At 36.0% G+C, this 15,893-nt stretch overlaps 2 protein-coding genes across 3 annotated transcripts in view; both read right to left on the reverse strand.

Annotated features, from left to right (window-relative positions):
- Positions 1–14,618, reverse strand: part of LOC122436475 (zinc finger Y-chromosomal protein) — an 82,363-nt gene extending 67,745 nt beyond the window's left edge. The window contains exon 1 of the mRNA XM_043460264.1: positions 14,078–14,618. The gene's annotated coding sequence lies outside the window, so the exon portion shown is untranslated. The remainder of the gene's footprint in view (positions 1–14,077) is intronic.
- Positions 14,619–14,773: 155 nt separating this feature from the next.
- Positions 14,774–15,893, reverse strand: part of LOC122436476 (eukaryotic translation initiation factor 2 subunit 3, Y-linked-like) — a 42,514-nt gene continuing 41,394 nt past the window's right edge. For both annotated transcript variants that reach the window (XM_043460270.1, XM_043460269.1), the window contains one exon: positions 14,774–15,182. In XM_043460270.1, the coding sequence (XP_043316205.1) occupies positions 15,126–15,182 (57 nt within the window). In that variant the 3' untranslated portion in view covers positions 14,774–15,125. The remainder of the gene's footprint in view (positions 15,183–15,893) is intronic.

The raw sequence follows: 15,893 nt of genomic DNA on the forward strand, positions 1-15,893 counted from the left end.
CTTGAAAAGAAAACATTGTAATAATATGAAAATAGGCATGCCAGTCTGGGTGTGGGCAAGAGAACGGGGCTTATTCTAGAACTATCAAACCATTTCCTCTTTATAAAATCATATAGAACCTAAATGACTTGAATGTCATGTAGAAAAGAATTAAACTTTCAGTGATTCTGCACGTTTCAGTTAACAATTTTTAATGTGTCATTGTCTACGTATGTACCTTGTGTTTGAAAATTTGTAAGCCTGCTGAAGTTAAGTCCTTTGATAAAATTTAAATATTCTTAAATAGACACATCGTAATTCGCTGTTTTTTAAGAAAACAGCATAAACAGGTAAATGTTGAACAGCATAAACGTTAAGACAAGTCACTGTAAAATCTATTATAATAAGCATTTATCAGCTCCAAGACCGTGTATTTTGTGTTTTTATTTGTGTTTTAAATGTTATTTTCCACACTAAACTTTGAATCCAAGCTTCGAACGTTATTAGTAAAAAGGCAAATAGCGGGATCTTACAGCACATTATTGTGGAATACAATATGCTGTATACTTTCTCAGTATGGACCTAAATGATGAAAATATAATCAACAATTCGAGGGTGGAAAATCAACAAAATAGTGGAGAAATGTCTTTAAAGTGTAGCAGCCTAAAAAACATATTATCAAAACTCCCAGAATGCAAGTTGTCCTGCCCTCATATACCTTAAAATCATGAAATGCTTTATTAAAAAAGTACATCAAAAATCATCTCTGGGAAAATTTCTGGATGATAATTTTCAAAGCCACAGCTTATTCTGTTTTTGTATTTTCCAAGTGAGTAAATTTTGTTCTAGAAATAACAAAAGACAACATATGTTTGTTTCTAGAAAACTACAAAACACTGATATATTTTCACAGAAAGGAGAAAAAATATTTTCAAGTGAAAGAAACTAGCATAACTTCAAACAATTAACATAATTAACACTGGTAACTAACATACTTTCAAAATAATAACAACCAGTGTTTAAATATTTCCAAAGAGCTCCTTTAGTATTAAGGTAACAATGAGACCTGACATATTTTCAACTGTAGCACCATAATCAGAACACAAAAAGATGTCAGCATTCTTGTTAGATCTCTGAAGTGTTAGTCACTCAGTTGTGTCTCTCTGACCCCGTGGAAGGCAGTCTCCCAGCCTCCTCTGTCCAAGGGATTTCCCAGGCAAGAACACTGGAGTATCCCCTTCGCCAAGTGATCCTCCCTACTCAGGGATCAAACCCAGGTCTCCCCCATTGCCCAGAGCAGGCAGATAAATTCCTTACCACTGAGCCAACAGGGAAACCCCATGATTACAAAAACAACTAGTATGACCATTAGTATAAAGCACTTAAGAAGAGAGTGGCCATATAGGAAAAAGAAAAAGATGTCTTCTAATTGCAAAGGTAAGAGGTAGTTTGGACAGTGATATTTTAAAAACTAGCCTTTGACACTACATTTCATGCACTAAAAGATAGTTAATTTCTGATATGATATTAGTAAATGACCTATATTTGTTACATGAACCTTTGTTAGAATTTAAGAAAGGTTATTCTATAGATGAGTATAACTAGGGAAGTCAACTTTTATTACATTAGCTTTTCAAAAATGCAAACTAATTTGTATTTCGAATATACTTATGGAAGTAAAGAAGTATCGGCATATAAAAAATCATTTTACCAGAAATACATATATACACACATTAAATACACATTTAATACACATTTAAAACAGTATATTTATGACAAAATGAAGTATAAATAGCACGGCTGTGAAACTGTTCATATAATACAAAAGACCTTTAGTAAACTTAAGACCCCGATGAGCTTTTAAAGCATCTGCTACATTCTAAAGAACCATAGCTATACACTTCATTATTGAGAAATCTTTTAACCAAAATGTTCAAATTTACCAGTCACAATTTCCATCTCCACAAAACAATAAAATGCAATTTAGCTAAACTGAGACAGAGAAAGATTTATTTTAAGAAATTCCCTCAGGAGATTATGGAGCTGTAGAAGTCCAAAATCTGATTGCAGGCCACCAGGTTCAAGACCAAAGGAAAAGTTGATGCCGTGGTTTGAGTTGGAAGCAGCCTTTTCATCATCAGGCCTCTGACTGATAGAGGCCCGTGTACATTATGGGTTTCCTAAAAATGTAAACTTCAAAAAACAAAAAACACTCACAGAAACAAATAATGATGAACCAATCATCAAGGTATTAGCCAAGCTGACACATTTAACCATCACACTTAGCATGCCTTGTCACACTTGAAAATTTATCATTTATCTTGAATAATCAGCAAGTTGCATGTTGTAATCTGCTTCCATAAAAAAGTATACACTTTAATCTGCAAATAAAATTTAAAATGACTAATGATGTGTTTTCAATTTTGTTTCACTTGTCAAATAAGACATTTAAATAATTTCTGAAAATCACCACCAACTGAATTATACTTTATGGTTGCAAGTCACACTAGCATTACTAGGTAAAAATAAATATAGGAAGCCTAGAAAAAATAATCAGTAGCAATAAACACTGCTGGTACTCAGTCTGAGATTTTATGTATTTCCCCAAAATGCAAACATTTCCTTAAAGAAATGACAATTTCCTGATTAGGACATCTTTCACCATGAAGAGAATGAAGTGTTAAAAGCTTGTAATGTTTAACATGTTTAACATGTCACAACCCCATAGTAATAGGCTTCCATTTCCTAAAGCTAGGAAATCTGTATCAAAGTAACATTAACTGCAAGAGTCAAATACATCATAGATGTCCAGATTTATGATGTTATGGTGACATTTCAAAAAATAATCAAATTTGTAAAGTACTAGAGAACATGTTTGCAAAGTGCCTGATTACACACTGTTCCTGTGTGTAAGAGAAAAAGGAAATTTCTCTTTATAAAGGGATTCTAATTAATAAATTATTAACAGAAGTAGAGGGCTTCCCTGGTTGCTCAATGGTAAAGAATCTGCCTGCAATCCAGGGGATATGGGTTCAATCCCTGATCTGGGAAGGTCCCACATGTCTGGAGGCAACTAAGCCCATGTGCCACAACTACTGAGCCTGTGCTCTAGAGCTGGGAAGCCACAACTACTGAGACCATGTGTTATACTACTGAACCTCGTGCGCCTAAAGCCTGTGCTCCAGAACAGAAACCATCACAGTGAGAAGACTGCACACTGCAACTAGGGCACAGCCCCATGGCGCTATAACTAGAGGAAAACCTATGCACAGCAACGAAGACTCAACACAACCAAAACTAAATTATTAAAAAGAAATAGACATACAACCTTAATCTAAACAACAGTTAATGCTAAAATATGAGGGAGTTAGATATTTGCCTCCTACCTATAGTGTGTTCTTCATGACCTCACCACAGATCAAAGTTGAATATGATCAACTCTGTAGATTAAATTACCAATTTAAATTTACCAGTAAATACATGGTTTAAAGAAACCCAAAGCATGAGGTATGATCATTCATAACGACTAATTCACAAAAACCAGATGGCAGGCAATCTGAAAGGACAGACGATGTTTTATTTATCCCCAACCAAAAAATTATTATTTTCTTTCTTGGCTGCGCCACACAGCACATGGGATCCCAGTTCCTTGACCAAGGCTGGAAACTGTATCCCCTGCAGCTGAACTGTGGAGTCTTAACTACTGAATTGCCACTGAACTTCCTGATCCTTTTTTTTTTTTTTTAATTTTGAAACTGAAATATAGTTGATTTTCAATGTTTCAAGTATCTAGCAAAGGCAATCAGTTTTAAATATACATATACACATTCACTTACATAGTTTCTTTTTTCCATTCTTTCCATTGTATTTTTACACACTAGAGTTCTGTGTGCTATAAATGCTTGTTTACTTTATATTTAGTAGACTGTATTTGTTAATTTCAAATTCCTAATTTATTCCTCCCTTGTTCCCTTGGCCAATCTTTTTTTGTTTTCAGCCAAGATTCATAGATTCCAGGATATCAGTTCCCTGGTCAGTGACTGAACCCAAGACAGGGCAGTGAACACTCAAAATCTTAACCACTGGCCAACTCTTAACGTGCTCATGTTTTAAAATAATTTTAATGTCAAGCTAAAATTGTAATGAGATGACAACATTATTTTAATTTGGTAATTTAATTTTCATTAGCTACACAGCTTTATTCTTCCAGAAATTACACTAACATAAATTGTGTCCTTTTTTATCACTTGTGTTATTTGCAGTAATTTTACATATTGTAAACATTACACCACTGTTGCTATGTATGTCCTATCCATCTTCTTCGTTTTATGGAAATCAAACCCACCCGTTTCTTCCCAAGTTTAAAACTTAGTAGTGTGCCCTGGAAATTTCCTTACCTCTAAAGTGAACCATGACATCCTATAGTCACTTGTCTTCTACTTGATCTAACACAGTTCTTCAAATTGAAATCAGAATCACTTCATTTCACAATCAATGTCCACATTCCATTTTCAGAGAATCTAATTTTAACTGGGTGGAACCTGAGCCTTGGTTTATTTCTCAAAAGCTCTTATCAGATTCTATTAATGAATAACAAAGTAAAAAATCACAAATATAGAGTGCTGAATTAGTGTAAAGGACCATAATGCAGTGTATTTCAAGGAGTAAACTATTTTGCAAAGTTTTTTATTTCACCTCATACTTCTGAAGGCATCTAACAGATTACACAATATGTAAAAGCAATATGTTATATTGCTCTTTGCACATATTGAGGTTTTTGCAAATTAAAGGTTTGTGGCACCTTTGCATTGAGCAAGACTATCAGCATCATTTTTGAAATAGTGTTTGCTCATTTCATGTCTCTGTATCAAATCTTGATAATTCCTGAATATTTCAGATTTTTTAGTTATTACATCTACTATGGTGATTTGTGGCATTAATCTTTGATATCGCTATTGCAAAAACAATTACAGTTCACTAAAAACTAGTTATAAACACCCTTTTGAATCTTTATCAAATCTACCATTTTCTATTTTATGACTATCATTCTTTATGAATTACACATTTACCAGCCAGTGATGAAGACAGTTAATTTTCTATGTCATTTTAAAATGTTTAGTCTCCTTATTTTTCCTGTTAGCCTGCTTTAGGAATGTTTTATATCTTCTTTTCATTCTTTTTTGTGTTTATCTTTTGTTGTTTAGTCACTTGGACTCTTTGTAACTTAGTCTGCCAGATTCTTCTGCCCTCCATCTCCCTGTTTGCTCAAATTCATGTCCATTAATTCAGCGATGGTATCTAACCATCTCATCTTCTGCTGCCTGCTCCTTTTGTTTTCAATCTTTCCCAGCCATCTGGTTTTCTTCCAAGTTGGCTCTTCACATCAGGTGGCTGAAGTATCAGAGCTTTAGTATCAGTCTTCCAAATGATGCTTTACTCAGAGATGATTTCCTTTAGGATTTATATGGTTTGATCTCCTTGCTGTTCCAGGGACTCTCAAGAGTTGACTCCACCACCACAATTTGAAAACACCAATTCTTTGACACTCAACCTTGTTTATGGTCCAGCTCTCACATCCATGCATACATGACTACTGTAAAACCAATAGATTTGACTTATATGGACCATTGTTTGCAAAAGGATGTCTTTGCTTTTTAATATGTTGCCCTGGTTTGTCATACATTTCCTCCCAAGGATCAAGTCTTTTCACAACTGCAATCACCATCTTCAGGGATTCTGGAGCCCAAGAAAAGAAAATCTGTTACCATTTTCAATTTATCCTGAACTATTTGCCATGAAGTGATGAGAACATTATACCATGATCTTCATATTTTGAATGCTGAGTTTTAGGCCAACTTTTTCACTCTTCATCAAGACACTTTAGTTCCTCTTCACTTTCTGCCATCAGAGTGGTATCATCTGCATATCTGAGGTTATTTCTCTTGGCAATCTTGATTCTAGCTTGTGATTCAACCATCCAGCATTTTGCATGATTTACTTTGTATATAAATAGGCAGAAAGACAATATACAGCCTTGACATATGCCTTTCTCAATTCTAAGCCAGTCCATTGTTCCACATCTGGATTTAACTGTTGCCTCTTGACCTGTATACAGGTTTCTCAGGAGACAGGTAAGATGGTCTTGTATTTCCATCTCTTTAAAAATTTGCTTGTTGTGATCCGTACAGTCAAAGTTCACTATACTAGTCAATGAAGGAGTTTTCTGGAATTCTCTTGCTTTCTCTATGATTCAAGAAGGTTGGCAACGTGATCTCTGCTTCCTCTGCCTTTTCTAAACCCAGCTGTGTATCTGGAATTTCTCAGTTCATGTACTGCTGAAGGCTAGCTTGGAGGATTTTAAGCATAACCTTGTTAGCATGTGAAATGAAGGCAACTGTGCAGTAGTTTGAACATTCTCTGGCACTGCCATTCTTTGTGATTAAAGTAAAAACTGATATTTTCTAGCCCTGTGGCCATGCTGAGTTATCCAAATTTGCTGACCTATTGAGTCTAGCACATGAAGAGCATCACCATTTAGGATTTTTAAACAGCCCCTGAGAATACCACCACAACCACTTTGTTATCATGACACCTGGTCCCATCACTTCATCGCAAACAGATGGGGAAACAGTGGCTGACTTTATTTCTCTGGGCTGCAAAATCACTGCGGATGGTGATTGCAGCCATGAAATCAAAAGACACTTGCTCCTTGGAAGGAAACTTATGACCAAGCTAGACAGCATATTAAAAAGCAGAGACAGTACTTTGCCAACAAAGGTCCATCTGTTCAAGGCTATGGTTTTTCCAGTGGTCATGTATGGATGGGAGAGTTGGACTATAAAGAAAGCTAAGCACAGAATTGATGCTTTTGACCTGTGGTGTTGGAGAAGACTCTTGAGAGCCCCTTGGACTGCAAGGAGATCCAACCAGTCAATCCTAAAGGAAATTAGTCCTGGGTGTTCATTGGAGGGATTGATGTTGAAGCTGAAACTCCAATACTTCGGAGAGCTAACTGTCTAATGCGGAGAGCTGACTCATTGGAGGAGACCCTGATGCTGGGAAAGAGTGAGGGCAGGAGGAGAAGGGGATGACAGAGGATGAGATGGTTGGATGGTATCACCGACACAGTGGACATGGGCTTGGGTGGACTCGGGGAGTTGGTAATGGACAGGGAGGCCTAGTGTGCCACGGTTCATGACTAAGCGACTGAACTGAACTGAATGTTTCCTAAGACCCACTTGACTTGTTTATATATAACTAATTGTCCAACAAGTTTTGTCTCCAGAATGCTATCTATAATCCTAACAAAACTATAGTTGGATACATGCCTCTGCAGCTAAATCATATTTCCTAATCCCTAAGCCATCTGTCATCAGGAAACAAAATTCTAACAATACATGAGGTAGAGTTTTCTCTTTTCAGGATCCTGCTGTTAAAATACAGAAAGTTTGATAAATCCCACTTTTTGTTCTTGTTTTGCTGTTGGATCTAAGTACTTGATTATTTTCAATTTTTGTTCCTTCTCTAAGTAAATTATTTTGGTGTATTTTTAAATTTGGAGTAAGGACACTGCTATGTTTTCAGTGTACTATTCATACCAAATGATACCACTTGAAGCCAGAAACTGTTATCCGTATCACTGTTACTCAGACATGGTGCTAAGAGTCACTTTCAATTTAATTGATCTATTTTTTAATTGAAGGATAAATGCTTTACAATTTTTTGTTCAGTTCAGTCGGTGGGTCATGTCTGACTCTGTGACCCCATTGCAGCATGCCAGGCCTCCCTGTCCGTCACCAACTCCCAGAGTCCACCCAAACCCACGTTGAGTCAGTGATGCCATCCAACCATCGCATTCTCTGTCATCCCCTTCTCCTGCCCTCAGTCTTTCCCAGCATCAGAGTCTTTTCCAATGAGGCAGCTCTTGGCATCAGGTGGCCAAAGTACTGGAGTTTCAGCTTCAACATCAGTCCATCCAATGAACAACCAGGAGTTAATCTCCTTTAGGATGGACTGGTTGGATCTCTTTGCATTCTAAGGTCTCTATTAAAAATCAGTATGAATCAGCCATAGGTATGCATATGTTCACAATCTCCTATAGGCTGGGGATTCCTGTGTAAAAATATTGTAAAAATAATAAAAGTGAATTAGAATCAGCAGACATTAAAAAACACTGCAAATGGCTATTAGTTTCTAAACTCATAGTCTCAGTTGTTGCATCAGCTTGTCACTAGTGGACCAGAAGATGGTACTTATCATCCCATTAAACAGTCAGTTTCAGCAGCATAATTTAATACTAACTTATCCTGAGTGATGAAAGTTAAGAGTTTCTGCCATTAAGAGCTCTTTAAAAAGTATGACACTTTTGGAAAAGACAGTGACACTTGTGTGTATTTCTTGCTTTCATTTTTATGAAACACGTTTTCATACTAAGAATAGAAAACCAAAGTATGGTTGTGGTGACTGTTCACATAGATGTGAATATACTAAAATACCACGTTTTGTGTAACTTAAGTGGGTGAATCATATATTGAATCAATTTCAATAAAGCTATTTTTAGAAAGTTCCCTGTGTCTTAAGAGAGGGAGAAATATGCAATTAGAAAAAGAGACTTCAAGACATCTCACAAAAAGTGATAAGCAAGTAGGTAAAACATCTGTAAGAATATAGATCTGAGTGTAGAATTCTCACTCAACTTTGACTTGACAGGTAAAGAATTATTTATTTAGGCTGTTAGCATTAAGTGATAAGATCTGTGGGCTATAGGTCACCTCCTGTCTTTCTGCTCAACCCCAGGACTATACCATTCAGTAAATCACTTCTCTGTTGTCAGATGCTTAATACATATTGCTTACAAAGGCTCTTACAATGAAGACCTTTGCTGATATATCCCCAGCACACACCAGGTTAGTTCAGTCGTTCAGTCACGCCCAACTCTTTGTGACCCCATGGATTGCAGCACGCCAGGCCTCCTTGTCCATTACCAAATGCCGAAGTTCCCAACTTATGTCAATTGAGTCGACGATGCCATCCAACCATCTCATCCTCTGTTGTCCCCTTCTTCTCCTACCTTCAATCTTTCACAACCATCGGGGTCTTTTCCAATGAGTCAGTTCTTCACATCAGGTGGCCAAAGTACTGGAGTTTCAGCTTCAACATCAGTCCTTCCAGTGAACACCCAGGACTGAGCTCCTTTAGATGGACTGGTTGGATCTCCTTGCAGTCCAAGGGACTCTCAAGAGTCTTCTACCAATACCACAGTTTAAAATCATCAATTATTTGGCCCTTAGCTTTCTTCATGGTCCAAGTATCACATCCATTCATGACTGGAAAAACCACATCCTTGACTAGACAGACCTCTGTTGGCAAATAATGCCTCTGCTTTTTGATATACTGTCTAGCTTGGTCATAACTTTCCTTCCAAGGAGTAAAGCGTCTTTTACTCTCATGGCTGCAGTCACCATCTGCAGTGATTTTGGAGCCATAAAAAATAACGACTGCCACTGTTTCCCCATCTATTTGCCATGAAATGATGGGACCAGATGCCATGATCTTAAGTTTTCTGAATGTTGAGCTTTAAGCCAACTTTTCCACCCTCCTCTTTCACTTTCATCAAGAGGCCCTTTAGTTCTTCGCTTTCTGCCATAAACATGGTGCCATCTGCGTATCTGAGGTTATTGATATTTCTCCTGGTAATCTTGATTCCAGCTTGTGCTTCATCCAGCCCAGTGTTTCTCATGATGTACTCTGCATATAAGTTAAATAACCTGGCTGACAATATACAGCCTTGACATACTCCTTTTCCTGTGTGGAACCAGTCTGTTTTTCCAAGTCCAGTTCTAACTGTTGCTTCCTGACCAGCCAAAAGATTTCTCAAGAGGCAGGTCTGGTGGTCTGGTATTCCTAAGTCTTTCAGAATTTTCTACACTTTACTGTGATCCACACAAAGGCTTTGGCACAGTCCAATAAAGCAGAAACAGATGTTTTTCAGGAACTCTCTTGCTTTTTCAATGACCTAGCAGATGTTGTCAATTTGAGCTCTGGTTCCTCTGCCTTTTCTAAAACCAGCTGTATCATCACCAGGGATTTGGTTTACGTCATAACTGAATGGTCCAGCAGTTTCCCCTACTTTCTTCAATTTAAACCTGAATTTGGCAATAAGGAATTCACGATCTGAGCCACAGCCACCACCGAGTCCTGTCTTTACTGACTGTATAGAGCTTCTCCATCTTTGCCTGCAAAGAATATAATCAATCTTATTTCAGTACTGACCATCTGGTGATGTCCATGTGTAAGAGTCTTCTCTTGTGTCGTTGGAAGGGAGTGTTTGCTATGACCAGAGTGTTCCCTTGGCAAAACTCTATTAGCCTTTGCCCTGTTTCATTCTGTACTCCATGGCCAAATTTGCCTGTTACTCCAGGTGTTTTTTGACTTCCTACTTTTGCATTCCAGTCCCCTATAATGAAAAGGACCTCTGTTTTGGGTGTTAATTCTAAAAGTCCTATAGGTCTTCATAGAACTGTTGAACTCCAGCTTCTTCATCATTATTGGTCGGGACATAGACTTGGATTACCATGACATTGAATGGTTTGCCTTGGAAACGAACAAAGATCATTTTGTAATTTTTGTAATTGTATGCAAGTACTCTATTTCAGACTCTTTTGTTGACACACAGGTTAGTTATCCATTTATAAATACTGGAATCTGGGAATGAACATCCTGTTTCCAAGTTCACAGTCCCACCCTCTAGATTTACTATAAAGCTGTACCAGTATCTCCTCATGGGTGCAGCCTGCAGCTGCAACTGTTTCGGATCATTACTCAATCTGATCCAGGGACCACCTTCTAAATTACCCTATATAAACTTGTCCACTGACAATTTTTCATGCTTCTCAGTTCAGTGGGCATTTCTGTTCCCTCCATTCATCATCAAATCCATTCCTGCCTAACAGCAGGAAACATACACTTTTTAAGTGCATTTATAAAACATACAAAATATATCAAATTCTAGGCCATGACAAACGAAATTCACAAATAAAACTCAAAAATGTACATTCTTGGGCTACAAAGAAATGAAATGAGAAACCAGTATAAGAAAGGTACCTGGAAAAACCCCAACTATGTGGGATTTAATCTAATACTGCTAAATATTCACTGATCAAAGTTTCAAAGGAAAAATTTTATAAAAATTAAATATGAAAATAGTTGTTTTGCATCTGTGGGATCCAAGTAAAGTAGAACATAGAGGAAAACTAATACTAAATGGTTATGTCAGAAAAAAAAAATTAAGCTTCCACCTGAAGGAGAGAACAGTTACTTAGATTCAGAGAAAGGAAATGGACAAAATTTTTTTTTTTTAGTGCACAGATCAATCTTCATAAAGGAAAATAAGAGAAAAAAAGCTGGTTATTTCATAAGACAAACAAATTCATAAACCCCTAGTCTAGCCGAGTAGCGGCAGAAAAGGGTGGAAAATTAAAATTACCGGTATGAAACATGTTGTAACACTAAAGACTGAAATGCAGTATGAAGATAATGGAACTTCAAAAATACTTTTTGCCAACAAATCCACAAATTACATGAAATGAATAAATTTCTGGACACAAACTACCACAACTTCCTCATGAAGAGCTTATACTTAAGAAAGCAACTTAAACTGAAGGTTAAAATATTTCCATAAATGCAAAAAACAAAGAGCTTTTATGGCTTTGGCTAAATTCTTCCACTCACTTCAGCAAAAAATACAATCAATTATGCACAAATTCAACACTTCCAAAACACTGCTAAGGGAATACATCTTCAGTTCATTCTAAGTCAGCATATCTAATTTTAAATTTTAAATTAACTGAACAAAATCATCATAATAAATAAAACCTCTCAATAAACTCTCCCCAAAAGGTGGTCTAAATTTAGGCTAAATAATTAATTTACAAACAATACTTCTGAACTCTTGGTAGTTCACAATTTTACTGAATTAATTTAGTTTTCCATTCTACCAAAGCACAGTTTTCCAGGAGAACCTCTTACCTCCACTTTTTCCTCCCAGTACTAAAATCTAGTTTAGACTCATATCATTTAAGAGTAAAGTAATGAAGAAGCCTTCTTGGTAAAATTTTATTATCCTGGATGGCTCAGAATCTAAATTGTTATTACCACTGCTACCATTTGAAAAAAGAAGTGGCCATCATCTCCAGTATTCTTACCTGGGAAATTTCATGGCTAGAGCCTGGCGGGCTATATAGTCCATGGAGATGCAAAGAGGTGGACATGACTGACACTTTCAATTTCATGCTACCATTACCAGCACAAATATCCTTTGTCTATTATTACTTTCTTTTACTTAATTCTTTGTGTTTCAGCCCTCTGCGAGTTACCTGTATGAGCCCTAAAAGTTAGTGCTACTTAGGTTAGAAACAGGCAAATGACACAATACATTAGAAATCAATATCCAAAGTATAATTTTCATCACTCATGACTTTCCAGAGAAAGCATTAAAGTAGAAATGATAGGAAAAGTTATTTCTACCCCCCATGATTATCCTTTGAAATCATTCCTTCCAACCCACTTCATTTCTAAACACTGGACTACATGATTTTACTTAATTATAGAATGAGCAGCAGATCTTTTCATTCCTATGTTTCAACTGCATGAGTTTCTGAGACAAAAATAATACATACAGAATAAAATTCAGAGGAATTATTAAAAGAGTATTTTAAAAAGGTTTGCATATTCTCCCAATGATCTTACTGTAGCTAAGTACTACTTTAAATACTGAGCACATGATCTATATAGCATGTCTGCAATTTGTTGGTAAAATTAAAATGAAACATAAGCTATGTCCTAGTTATGATGTAGAATCCAAATTTAAAAGTGTTTGTTAGTTATAGTCTGTGCTCACACAAATTTAAGTATTCTCTGATCTTTATGGAAATAAAAGTTGTAAAATCTCCTCAATGTTTTACTTCTGACTACAATTAACAGATGAAACCAAGGGCCAAAGATATGCTAGGCAGATACTAATCAAAACTATTCTGATGTAACCATACTAACAGCAAATAAGTCGTACTAGCCAAAAACAGTATTACAGACATTTTCTTAGTTAAATGATACACACAGTCTACTTTACCTAACTTACTCTCAATATATGTAAAGCAAAGACAGATGACCAAAACAAGGAAACTGAGAGTCCTCCCTCAGAGAAGGAAATCTTAACAGAACTAGCATTAATATAAAAAGCAAGTAAAATAGTATGAAAACAGTAATAAAATGAGCAGAGGAAAAAGAGTCTGAAAAAATGAATACCTCTTCAAAAACATTTAGGAAGTTCTATTCTTGATAGCATGGCACCCACAACTGGAAAACGTAGCTTCCAAAAGAGGTGTGTAAATTCACTGTTAAGGGTATAAACTCTGAATCCAGATAATTTAGTTTTGAATTCTAATTTTACTACTTGTTAGTTTCAAGGCTTGGACAAATTTCCTAGCTTCCTTATGCCTCAGTTTCTTCAATGGTAAAATGGGGATAACAGTGCCCAGGTTCGATGGAATTTTTTAACGAACTGCTATATATAAAGAATAGAACCCTCCAAAGCACAAGCAAAGTACACAATAAATGTGTAAGTTTTTCTTTATAGGTGAAGGTTAGGTTATAGGAATTGCTAATATGAATTAAATCCCTTTTGACTTCACCAGCTCAGTGATGCTACTGAAATCACATGCAGAACTTTAGACCTGAATATACTTTTCTGAAAGATAAACCTGTTCTTGATCTTAAATTTATGACCCACCTGCCTCATCAGCTTAAATGTTATATTGCCTTTATATTTCTTTGAAAACATATTCAATATTGCAATACATTTAAGTCTCCCAGCCTACTCTATCTCAAATTATCACTTTTTAAACATGATTGACTTAAGTCAATTTAAAATGTATCTGGGCTAAGGAAACATCATTATTTGCAAACTGCTTATATTATCAGCACTGTGTCTTCTGCAGGCTCTAATTTTTTTCAAATTTAAATTAAAATCATGAGTATGCCAATTTTAACAATTATTACTTATAATGAATTTTTTCACACCATGAGGTATATGAGATCTTACTTCTTGCTTAGACTGAACTCATGCCCCTTGCTGTGGGAGTGCTGAGTCTTAACCACTGGAACGCCAGGGAAGCCCCTGTAGTGAGTATTTTAAGGAAGAAGCAAAAAGAAAAAAAAAAAAGAAACATGTTACTTGATAGGAATAAAAGACTAGTAATTAGAATCCATATCATAACTATCAACTAAACCACCAGGATCAAACATAAAATTGGCTTAAGCTTCCTGTGTTTCAGTCTAGGAAAATAGTAAAGGGTGAGAAAGATCTGTCCATGTAATTAATCCCTTATGCTCTAAGTGTTAATTAATCCCTTATGCTCTAAGTGTTAGTCACTCAGTCACATCCGACTCTTTGCAACCCCATAGGACTGTATAGCCTACTAAGCTTTTCTGTCAATGGGATTCCCCATGCAAAAGCACTGGAGTGGATTGCTATGCCCTTCTCTAGGGGATCTTCCCCACCCAGGGAAGATCCAACCTGAATTTCTTGTACTGCAGGCAGATTTTTTACCATCTAAGTCACCAGGGAACCCCCTACGCTAAGGGACAATTCAGTTTGAACCTATTAACTCTCATTCTACATTTTAAAAAATACGCAACATAAAATACGTGATAAAAAAGAAAACCTGGTTTTGAAGGAGACTGTGTCCACAAGTTTTGAATGGTGTCACAGCCCCCAGAAATACTCAAAGGCAAATCATGAAAAACTAAGAGAAAAACTTTATTTTGAACAGGTTCAGTGGTATGTGTACACTAGCAAATGCTGGTTGTAACAGCAGCTTCATTTGAAACCTGAACTAATGCACAAAAGTGACATTGCTAAAATGTGCGTTGAACCCATCAACATGCTAATTCTGACATTTATCATAGACCCTATTGTTTATTTTAGAATAAAAACTAATTTTCATCAGATAAAAATGAAAACAACCTTAACAGTTGTACTAAGGAAATGAAATGTATTTGCTGGTACTGCTTTGAAATTATACCACTAGGTTGTTAAGAGAAATTCTGACTTCATCCAAATATATTATTTAACTGATAATCTTCATTCATCATCTACTGTTGGCTTGATGGTTACTCCTCTTCTTATCTGACCCCAACCAATTAAACTGCAAAATGAAAAATAAAAGAAATTATGAATTTTCAATCCATTTCATTAGCATAAATGTAAAATTGTGACAAAACTGTTCTTACTACATTTTCCTCTAAATTCAAAGTTGTTCCTATAACAGGCTGTTCTATAAAGAAAAGTCTGTATATTACCTTCTTAGAATCCCAGACCCTCATACATGGATTTTGGCCACCACGAATGACAAGACAAGCAAACAAGAAGTTTCTATAACAGATATACTAATGTCTCTCTAAAAAAAAGAAACACAAAAGAACTACCCATTCAGAATTAGGAAACAGAAGCACTTCAGGTCCCCATAGGTGTAATGTCCCAAGACAAAAAAAAAGAAAAAACACACATCGACTTATTTTAAAACAAAAAAGTCATTACCGATTTTTACCTTGAAAAATGTGTCTTTTATAGCACCTCAATAGATTATAATAGCTTTAAAGGGAGATAAATGAAGAGAAAAAAGTGAAGAACTAGAATAGACAGACTATAAACAGATTACTCTCAATAGTGCAGTCAAACACCACAATGAGCTAAAGCTTCCCTTCCAAAACAAAACCACCTAAATAGGAACAAAAAATACAATTCTAAAGAATATAAAAGAAGAAGAAAGTTAGTAAAAATGGGCGACTTATAGGTTCCAGATATGTATTCTCTATAAAACACCAAGTAGGTTACATTCTGACCAAAGCAGCAGCTA

This window comes from Cervus canadensis, chromosome Y (assembly GCF_019320065.1).
Source record: "Cervus canadensis isolate Bull #8, Minnesota chromosome Y, ASM1932006v1, whole genome shotgun sequence".
NCBI lineage: Eukaryota > Metazoa > Chordata > Mammalia > Artiodactyla > Cervidae > Cervus > Cervus canadensis.